The sequence below is a fragment of the Octopus bimaculoides genome, chromosome 6 (assembly GCF_001194135.2).
Source record: "Octopus bimaculoides isolate UCB-OBI-ISO-001 chromosome 6, ASM119413v2, whole genome shotgun sequence".
Classification (NCBI taxonomy): domain Eukaryota; kingdom Metazoa; phylum Mollusca; class Cephalopoda; order Octopoda; family Octopodidae; genus Octopus; species Octopus bimaculoides.
The window spans coordinates 4,695,880-4,706,614 of NC_068986.1; the positions used below are offsets into that span (position 1 = coordinate 4,695,880).

At 34.5% G+C, this 10,735-nt stretch overlaps 1 protein-coding gene across 5 annotated transcripts in view; it reads left to right on the forward strand.

Annotated features, from left to right (window-relative positions):
- LOC106875251 (protein-tyrosine sulfotransferase 1) overlaps positions 1-7,843 on the forward strand; it is a 503,452-nt gene extending 495,609 nt beyond the window's left edge. For all 5 annotated transcript variants that reach the window (XM_052968563.1, XM_052968566.1, XM_052968565.1 and 2 more), the window contains 2 exons: positions 3,570-4,629; positions 6,627-7,843. In XM_052968563.1, the coding sequence (XP_052824523.1) occupies positions 3,767-4,629; positions 6,627-6,981 (1,218 nt within the window). In that variant the 5' untranslated portion in view covers positions 3,570-3,766 and the 3' untranslated portion in view covers positions 6,982-7,843. The remainder of the gene's footprint in view (positions 1-3,569; positions 4,630-6,626) is intronic.
- The last annotated feature ends 2,892 nt before the right edge of the window (positions 7,844-10,735 follow it).

Sequence of the window (10,735 nt, forward strand, 5' to 3'; positions counted from 1 at the left end):
GACTACTGACCGAGACCTTTGGAAATGTGCTGTGGGTGAGAAGACCCGGCAAACAATGTGGATAAATAAGCATTACATTTAGCTGAATAATTTCAATGCTAAAGGGTTAGATAGCTAATTACTATTAAGTGTACTTATTCTAGCAGTCTCTTTTGCCGAACCACTAAGTTACAGGGATGTAAACACACTGACATCAGTTGTCAAGTAATGGTGGGGGGGGGGACACTAACACAAAGACAAACTCACATAAATATATACATATATATATATATATATTATATGCAAGCTCCTTTCAGGTTCCATCTACCAAATCAGCTCACAAGGCCTTGATCAGTCCAAAGGTTATAGTAGAAGACACTTGTCCAAGGTACCAAGCAGAGGGACTGAACTCGGAACGATGTGGTTAAGAAGAAAGTTTCTTACCATGCAGCCACACCTACACCTATACATGCATACATAATGGGCTTTGAACAGATTCCAGATTCCATCCACCAAAATCATTCAGAAGGCACTGATGATCACAAAACTATTGTAGTAGATATAGTAGATACCTGCCTAAGATGCTGTAGAGTAGGACTGGATCTACATGACCCACATGATCGAGAAGCAAATTTCTTCACCATACAACCAAACCAAAAATTAAATGGGATTACCTAGTGTATTTCAATATGAATATAGTGAGGAAATGATATAGTTCTCAGTTTTGAGTTTTTATTTTTTTAATGCAATTTAGTTGCTACTTTCTAGTCTTCATTGGAAATCCAACATTTTTTAATTCTTTAGCATTTAAACCTGCCATAACCAGCAGGCTCAAACCAGTCAGATCTGGCCTCTCATGTCCACCCCTACGATACCCTTCTAAAAATACACAATCAGGCGTGGTTGTCTGGTAAGAAGCTTGCTACCCAACCACCTGGCTCCGGGCTCAGTCTCACTCCATGGCACCTTCTGGCAAGTATCTTCTGCTATAGCCTCGGGCCAAGATTTGGTAGACAGAAACTGAAAAAGCCCATTCTATATGTGTGTATGTATGTATATATGTGTGTGTGTGTGTGTGTGTGTGTGTGTGTGTGTGTGTGTGTGTCCACCACCACTGCTTGACAACTAGTGTTGGTGTGTTTACATCCCCGTAACTTACTGGTTCAGCAAAGGAAATCGATAGAATAAGTACCAGGCTTATAAAAAAATTTTTATTAGGGTCAATACATTCGACTAAAATTTCTTCAAGGCAGTGCACCAGCATGGCCGCAGTCTAATGACTGAAACAAGTAAAAGATAAAAGATATAAAAATTTGGAAGCTATGAGATTATGTATGATTAATTTAAAACAATGTGGATAAATAAGCATTACATTTAGCTGAATAATTTCAATGCTAAAGGGTTAGATAGCTAATTACTATTAAGTGTACTCTTTTGTTTATTTATTTATTTTATTAATCAACAGAAGTTACAGAGTGACTCGGAGGCAAAGAGTTTCATGCACTGGCACTTATTAAACTTATCAAAATGCATGAAACTTGAGTCACTCTGTAGCTTTTGTGAATTAATGAAATAATAAAGAGAATATATACTCATGTTTTGAGTTTTATTTTCCTGTTTGTATCACCAAGTCTTTTAATTATATTAGAAACTTCAACCTGTACCATAGTTCATCTAAGCTGTATCTGCATCCTTATTTGAATTAATTACTCATTAGGTATGTATATTTTCCATGAAATTTAAATTTCAGTGAAATTATGATTTCATTTTTAATCTGTTCTGCTAAGATATGCCATTGTAGAAAGTTGATTTTAATGAGACAATGAAGCAGTTTGATTACATTTGCTTGAATTATTATGTTAGCATGGAAAAACATACATTAAAAACAAACAAATTGGCAATTGTTACCTGAACTTGATATTTTAATTGATAGTGATAAATTGGCTAACTTCCAGCTGGAAAGAAGTTATTAATGTTGATAGGTTACATGAGAAACTTCATAGCAAGACATGGGGATTCTTGGAGGTGGAGTCTTATATGTAGCTAAATAAAGTTTCATTCAGAATTTGTGCAGAAAAAATAGTTAAAAATTAAGATATTCAAAAGTAGCTAAAAAGGTGAAAATAATTTAGTATGACCAGTAGAATAGGGCTTGTGACCAGGTTGTATGTCTTCACTGAAATCTATTGGCATTTTATAGTTTCTGATAAGGAGTTAAAAAGTACCCAGTCCACTCTATAAAGTGGTTGGCATTAAGAAGGGCATCCAGCTGTAAAAACCATTCCAAAATAGATTGTAGAGCTTGGTGCAGTCTTCTAGCTGACCAGCTCCTATCAAACCATCCAACCCATGCCAGCATGGAAGACATGTTAAATGATGATGATGGTGATGATGATGAATGGCAGAATCATTAGCATGCCATACAAAACACTTAGAAGCATTTCTTCCAGATTTACATTCTGAGTTCAAATCCTGCCAAGGTCTACTTTGCCTTTCATCCTTTGTGGTGGGGTTGGGGTTGGGGGGGCAATAGAATAAGTACCAGTTGAGTTCTGGGGTCAGTGTAAGCGAGTAGCCCCTTCCCCAAAACTCACACCTTGTGCCTGAAGTGGAATGAATTTTATAATATCTTACATCTTACATAGCAACAAGACCGGAAACAAGAAGGGAGGAGTAATCAATTTAACCATCCCAATACTTGTCTGGTTCTTTAATTTACCCACTCTGGTAGGTTGACAAGCAAAGTTAACCTTGTCTTGAACTTAGAACATCAAGAGTTACAACAGATTCCGCAAGTTATTTATAATACAATCAACTAATTCCAGTAGTATCAGTGAGTAGGTCATAAATGGAGAGCATTTTTTGACATCTAAATAGTTTATAAGACTATGGAACAATAAAACGGAAGCAAGTACAACAGTCTATGTGTGTTTTAAATTACTCATCCACACTGTAATTGTTTTAGTTCCAACACAAGAACTCAGATCAAGTCACTTGTCAAACAACAACTCAAAAATAATCTTGTTTATTTCTATAAGAGTTCAGAAACATCAATGACTACAACCAGTATGATCATTGTCTATACATGGTTTGTAAGCAGCTAAGAAAACGGTGCACTGTGATGTATGCTAATAGCAAATGGAAATTTACAGTAAACTATAGAAGATTTGAAATGACAATGTCATATAGAGACTTCTGACCTGGTAGTAAACCAACTTACATGAAGGTGAGATAAACAATTAGAAGTGGTTTTAACTATTTGATATATATATATATATATATATATTTGTGTGTGTATATATCTATGTATATATATATATATATATATATATGTGTGTGTATATATGTATGTATATATGTATGTGTGTATAGCTAGATATATATACATACATATATACACACACACAACAATGATGATGCTGTTTCCAATCTAATGTATTTACCTTCTGAAATGTAATTATTTTTGATCTGTATGCTTGTAGAAATAGAAATATTTTTTCTTGTGTAAACAATTTGATGGAATACGTCAACATAATATTTATATTAAATTTGAATGATTGCTAATTTCTTGTATTTCTGTTTTGTTTCAGTTTCTTCTATGATGTCTTCTCGATGGGTCCGTCAAATACATACGTTCAGCAAAAAATTGATTTCATGTATCTGACAAATAGTTAACTCTACTCATATATGTATATATATATATATGTATACATATATATGTAACTAATGCTAACAAAGTCGGAAAACTTTCACAAGAGCTATATTATAAACTTTGCAGAACTTTCCTATGTGGAGTAGACTATACTTGCAAACAATGATAAGTATGCATGGAAGAAAAGGTAGCATCCGTAAGCGGCTATTTGTCGGTGCTACATTTATTGTAATTTGCATCTATTTGTCCTACCAAACTTTCTCATGCGTTGGAGGCCCTAAAGTCTACATGGTTCCAAGCGACCCAATACATTACATTTACGATGAAAAGAATCGAGCTATCCCATATAACAAAGATATGCCTCTTATTTTTATTGGTGGAATGCCTCGAAGTGGTACAACACTAATGCGTGCAATGTTAGATGCTCATCCTCTAGTACGATGCGGAGAGGAGACACGAGTCATTCCCCGTATTCTTGCCATGAGATTTCAATGGGAAAAATCAGCTGTTGAGAAAAAGAGACTCATGGAAGCAGGTATGACGTCTGATGTCGTTGATTCAGCCATATCTGCTTTCATTTTAGAAGTTATTGCAAAACATGGAGAAGCTGCACCTCGCTTGTGTAACAAGGATCCCTTCACATTAAAATCAGGTCTTTATCTTAAGCAGTTGTTTCCAAATGCACGTTTTCTGCTGTTAATACGTGACGGCAGAGCTGTTGTACACTCTATAATTACACGCAAAGTCACAATTACCGGTTTTGATTTGACCAGCTACAGTAAATGTTTAAAGAAATGGAACCAAGCTATAGAAGCAATGTACTCGCAATGTATTCAGGCTGGCTCCAGTAGATGTATGCCAGTCTATTATGAGAAATTAGTTTTACAACCAGAAATATGGATGCGTAAAATTCTTGAATTTCTTGACTTAGAATGGGACAGCAAAGTTTTACACCATGAAGAATATATTGGAAAACCTGGTGGTATATCTATTTCAAAGTAAGTACAAACATAATTGTATCACTTTATGTTAACTGCCTTTTTTGTTTTATATTTTTGTATATAGTTTTTAATATCAGCAAAGTAGAAGGCAGCGAGCTGGCAGAATTGTTACTGTGCCGGGCAAAATGCTTTGTGGCATTCCATTCATCTTTACATTCTGAGTTCAAATTTTACCGAGGTTCACTTTGCCTATCATCCTTTTGGGGTTGATAAAATAAGTACCAGTCGATCACTGGGTTCAATGTAATCAACTTACCCCCTCCCCTGAAATTGCTGGCCTTGTGCCAAAATTTGAGGTCAATATTAACAAATAGACTTTTTTGCATTTATGAGGAATAGCATTGTTGGATATTATTCCTACATCAAATAGGATCTCAATGGCCAAGTCAATGATTCATTGCAATTCTGAAAATGGAAATTCTCACAAATGATGTAATAATTCATAGAAAATAAGACTATTAACAACCCATAACCATCTGTAGCCTTACTTTATATGATTGCTTTTAACAATTAATTCAGGTGTAATTATTTAGAAAGCAGTGTTTCTGTTTTTATGATCAATGAAAAGCAACTTTGCAATGTTATTTTACTGTGAACTTTAAACAACTTGACTGTTTGGATCATCATTATTAGATTATTATTATTATTATTTCCATAGTATCCATAACCTCCACAGGTTATGAATAAATAAATAGTTGGAGTCATGGGGTAGATCAAAGTTTGCTTTTTATTTCATTTAGCATCTAAATGTCAAAAGCCAAAACATAACCGCTGATTTGAAATTAATGAGTGGTGTACATTATAAACTAGTGATAAAGCCCACATAGTCGTTTCAATCCCTATTGAACCATTTTACTGCGTTTACACCGCTAGTACCCACAAGAAAGGCATGAACAGATAAAAGAAATCAATATTTATATATAGCTGAGAACACAGAATTGGCTGAAATAGTAGAAGTAGAATACCTGATCAAATGCCATGCTGCTATGCAGTAGATAGCAAGATGATTATTCTTGATTTGTAAATAATATTCTTTATCAATATATTTATATTTAAAAGGACTTTAAGGCTGAATTCCCTTCTTTTGCACTTGTAGGATGTAGGCATTAATAATTAATCTAGGCACAAGTGATAAATTCTTTTAACCATTCAGCAATTAAACCAGCCATATCAGACCAAAATAGTCTGCCTATTTTATGTTCAAACCAGCCAGATCTGGCCTCTCATACCAGTGTGCTAATGATTCTGCCAGCTTATAGTACATATTTGCATAGAAAGATTACTTTTCTATCTACAACATTGGTTTCAGAACATGACTACTTTAGCTATTAAACACATTGTTTCTATGAAGAAAAGTGTGCAGCTTTTCCTACTGTTAATTTAATTTAAGTGTACATGGTAAAAATGGAATTGCCCTGATAAATGAACTATTTATTAACTTCTTTGTTGCCCAAGACTCAAGAAAAATTGTCAAATATACATTTTAAAGATGTTAAGGATGTTCAATTAATTGTAGATGAAGGAAACTCTTAGAAAGTTGGTGCTACTATTGTTACTTACTTACCTAAACCTTTCGCTCTCTATAGAGCATAGGTCAAAGATAACTCTTCTCCACTGTTCTTGATGCTAGGCTACCTCTGTAACTTTGCTTTCTTCTAGATAGAGGTGTTGGCCCAACACAAACCCATTTTTACCTCTGGGAAATGATTGTCCATATTAGTTTGGCCGCTATTCTTTGACTGGTCCAGCATGAGAGACCTTCTCAGGAGCTTGATTCTGCCATAATAGCTCTCAGTGTCATTGAGGCACATAAGCACCATGCCATAACAAGGATTATGGAGTACTATAGTTAGGAAGCATCTTATTGTCTAACATCATTGATTCTTTGTGCTCTCACTTGCTTCATCATGGTGAAACAATGTTATTGCCTGTATTGTAAATTATATTCACTTTTTTTTTTTGTAACCATATTTTTTATCACTTAAATTTCTTAGAACTGAGCGCTCAACAGACCAAGTAATTCAACCTGTAAATCTAGAAGCTTTGTCAAAATGGGTTGGTAAAATGCCGAAGGATGTTGTTGAAGGCATGTCTGAAATTGCTCCAATGCTCGCTGTTCTTGGATATGATCCAAAAGCAAACCCACCTAATTATGGAAAGCCTGATGCAATGGTGGCAGAAAATACTCAGAATATACAGAAGAACAGAGAATTCTGGAAGAAAAAAGTCGACATAATCATTAAAGATACCCCAGCAAAAGGTTCTATCTCCAATCGAACACAAAGTTTTCACAAATCTCTTAGCAGAACAGATAAGCATTGGAGGAACACATCAAGTCACATGACATGATCTTGTATTAACAAAGTAAATCAAAATTCCACCATTACTAAAGCAGTTTATAATTCAGTAACCAAGGAGATATTTGTTAGATGTTCCAGCATCATTGTATCTCATCAAGAAATCTGCTGCCATGTAAACCAGGGCAATTTTAGTTTGAATTTAATCTGTGACAGAAAGAATTACATTTTAAATATTTGCTGACAGTATGTTTATGTGCAAAAAAACTGAAATGGTACAAATACACCCCCACCCCAACAAACAAACAAAAAAAAATTAATCATGTACTTACTAAAAGAAGATTATTTTGAAAGAACTTAACCTTCTCTCTCTATTAGTTTGCAACATCCACAAAAACATATTTAGATTTATTTTTTCACATACATCATCAAAATATTTTCATTTCCACGAAAATATTATTTCCATCTTTATTTCTCATAATTATTCATTTTTGTTGGATTTCTTTTCAACTCTCATTCCAAAACACATCAGACTGACAATGTTAAGATATGAACATCAATTATGAAGAGATTAAAACAGAGACAAGAATGAAAACTGGATTTTGTTTTATGTATATTTTTACTTGGCAATTCCAAGAAAGTTATCATGAAAAAAATTTAGTCAAAATAAAAGATGTCATTTTTCATTTTTTTTTTTCCTTTTTTTCTGTTGAAGTGGGATTATCTTCATCGTATAATACATGTCTTTCATTGACCACAGAAGTCGAAAAAATGACACCACAAATCATAAAGTCAAAAAAATTGACACTGCAGATCATAATGTTGAGAAAGAGCCATCAGAGATCACGATGTCAAAGATAGAAATCCCTGCCACCAAAAACATTCATTTCATCAATAAAAAGATTTTTGCAACAGATTGTTCTCTTTTAATTGTATTCTTTGATATCTTTTAATGAATTAACAACTGTAATTAATAATTTAATCTCTGCGATATAGTTAAATGTAACGTATAAATGTTAACTTATAGTAGCATGCCAGTTCTGGATTACAAGCTCTAAGGACAAGTATTTGAAGCTCAACCAGATAGTAGTATTTCCTTTTGGCCTTGTTACTAATCTTACTTCTCAGTATCACATTATCACAATATACATTTCATGGTCAAATAATTTACAGAAGACAGTTTTACTATAAAACAGTAACTTTAACAATTCCTTGTAAATATTTGAATTTTCAGTTTTATCTCAAAAAGAAGTACATAAAAATATCAGAAACAGATATACAATATTACTGTATAGTTTTTGTTTTAATTCAAAAATCTTACTATATCTCAAGTGTTTTGTTTAAATCAAAGGTTCTTATATTATCTTTTCATGTTTTCAGAGATTTGCTGATCCACTGAGTGGAATTAGCTAAATACAGTGAATTTACAGACCAGATATAAACTGTTAAGAGTTATGTTATGTTATGTTTCCATTGTCAATCTGACAGACTGAAGTAGTCCTACATATTTCATTTGTTTAACAACTGCTTTCCTAGTTAATGAGTTAGACAGTGAATTATTTGAAGCAGGATTTAATAGTCAGATGCTCTTCCTGTTGCCAACCCTTGTTTTTAAGAAAGGTTGTTTTTTTGTTTTTTTTACTCCAGAAGCACAGAACAACCAGTCATAATGTCAAAACCATCCCTGTTTCACTCAACCAGGGATGAGTCTGGAATGTCAACATTCTATGAAAGGAAATAGTGTGAAGATGGTGAAGAGGGGACATCACTGTTTGAATGTTTACTGAAGTTTGAGACTGAATATCTACTGCAGCAATTTTTGAAACATTTGATTTCTGATATATGTGATGGATTCTCTCGTTGTGAACAACAAATGAGGGTTCAGCAAAATAAAGCAGTAATCATGTTCTATGGACACGAATGTGACTCTTGAAGCCTGCTGGTGCCTTGCAAAGCCTTTGGCAAATGGAACAAGTTGAGAACTCAGGTTTCTCGAGTGCTTGGTGGTCATTTGTTATGTGGTTTCTTGAGTAGACAGCAAGGCCTGCTTTGCTTCATGCCACAAAACCACAATGACAGGTAAAGTTTCCATTTAGAGGCGTAGTGTTATGCCAGTGTGCTTTCATTAAATTGATCCTAGTGTTGGAGTCGACTTTTATCAAATCTTTGAACTGAGGAGAAGCAGGACTGGTGCTGCGTCCTGTGTTCTAATACTTTGTTTTCCCTGGAAGAAAAAGGAATCTTGCATCACTTCAGTTTGTCTTTGAAGCACAAGAGTGGCCTTCCACCCGACCTTCCTGATAGGAATTGGCCAAAGAGAAGTTGCTTTGGAATTCTGATGTCGTTCATATGTGAGAGATGACTTGACCATCATCATCGTTTAACAGGTTTTCCATGCTGGCATGGGTTGGACGGTTTGACTGAGGTCTGGAAAGCCAGCAGCTGCACCAGGCTCCAATCCGATCAGGCAATATTTCTACAGCTGGATGCCCTTCTTAGCGCCAACCACTCCAAGAGTGTAGTGGGTGCCTTTTACATGTCACCGGCACAGGAGCCAGTCAGGCGGGCCTGGCATTGATGTGTGTGTGTGTGTATATATATATATATATATATATATATATACACATACAAAGAGGCTTTTATGTATCATGAAAGGCCTGGTGGGAGGCCCAACCTTTTGAGTTCTTTTACAGGGATTAGATAAACTGACAGGCCACTACAATAAGTGTGTGAACCTGAGAGGGGAATATGTTCAATACAATCATAATTTACTAAGCCTCCTGTATTTTCTTTTACCCATAGCCAAGAACCAACAAGTTTATATATATATATATATATATATAAACTTGTTGCCAGTTCAGATATACTTGAGGCATGTTAAAACCTGTAAGAAAGCCATTCACTGCATTCTTTTTATAGAGAAAATTTCTTGCTGTAGACAACTAGGTGTAAACACATCGAGTGAATTCAAAATGACCCCTATCCATTTAGTGTTGGCTGTCAGAAAGAAAAGAGTACTCAATACCAATAATAGAGATTAAGGATATATTTTGTTTCGGCTGAATTGAGTTTCACAGGGTCTTCAGATAAGTCATAACTGAAGACTCACAGGCAGAACTCCAAATATGTATATTGACCAGATAAGAGAAGTGAAGTGAGACAATAGATGTTCAATTTGTTGACAGCCATTTCATAATCTGTATTAGTTGCATATGCAACACTATATCATCTATCACATATATGTATAAATACACACACACACACTTATAAATATAATTGTGTTGCAACATAACAAACAGACTACATCAAAACATTTCATGGCAAATCATAACACCAGAATCTGCTATAAATATCAAATAGTTTCATTAATTCAGCAGAATACTAGAATATTTGGTGAACACTAAGAGAGTGAGGACAAACAGATAAAAAAAAATTCAGAAAAAGAATACATTTATTCAAATATTAAAAGATAAATAAAAATAAGTTTATAATAAGGATTTGGCTGATCATCCTATAATATCTAAAGAAATAAACCATAGTATTAAAAAAAAACAGTAAATAAGATATGTAAATGTATGGTAAGAAGCTTGGTTCCCAACCCTATGGTTCCAGGTTCACTCCCACTGTGTGGCACTTTGAGCAAGTGTCTTCCAGTATAGCTTCAGGTTGACTAAAGCCTTGTGGGTGGATTTGGTAGGTGAAAACCCAAAGAAGCCTGTCATATATATATATATACTAGCTTAAAAGCTGCACTCTATGCAGACTTTTAAGCTAGCTTTTGCAGAGAGCTAATTGGACCTGCGGCC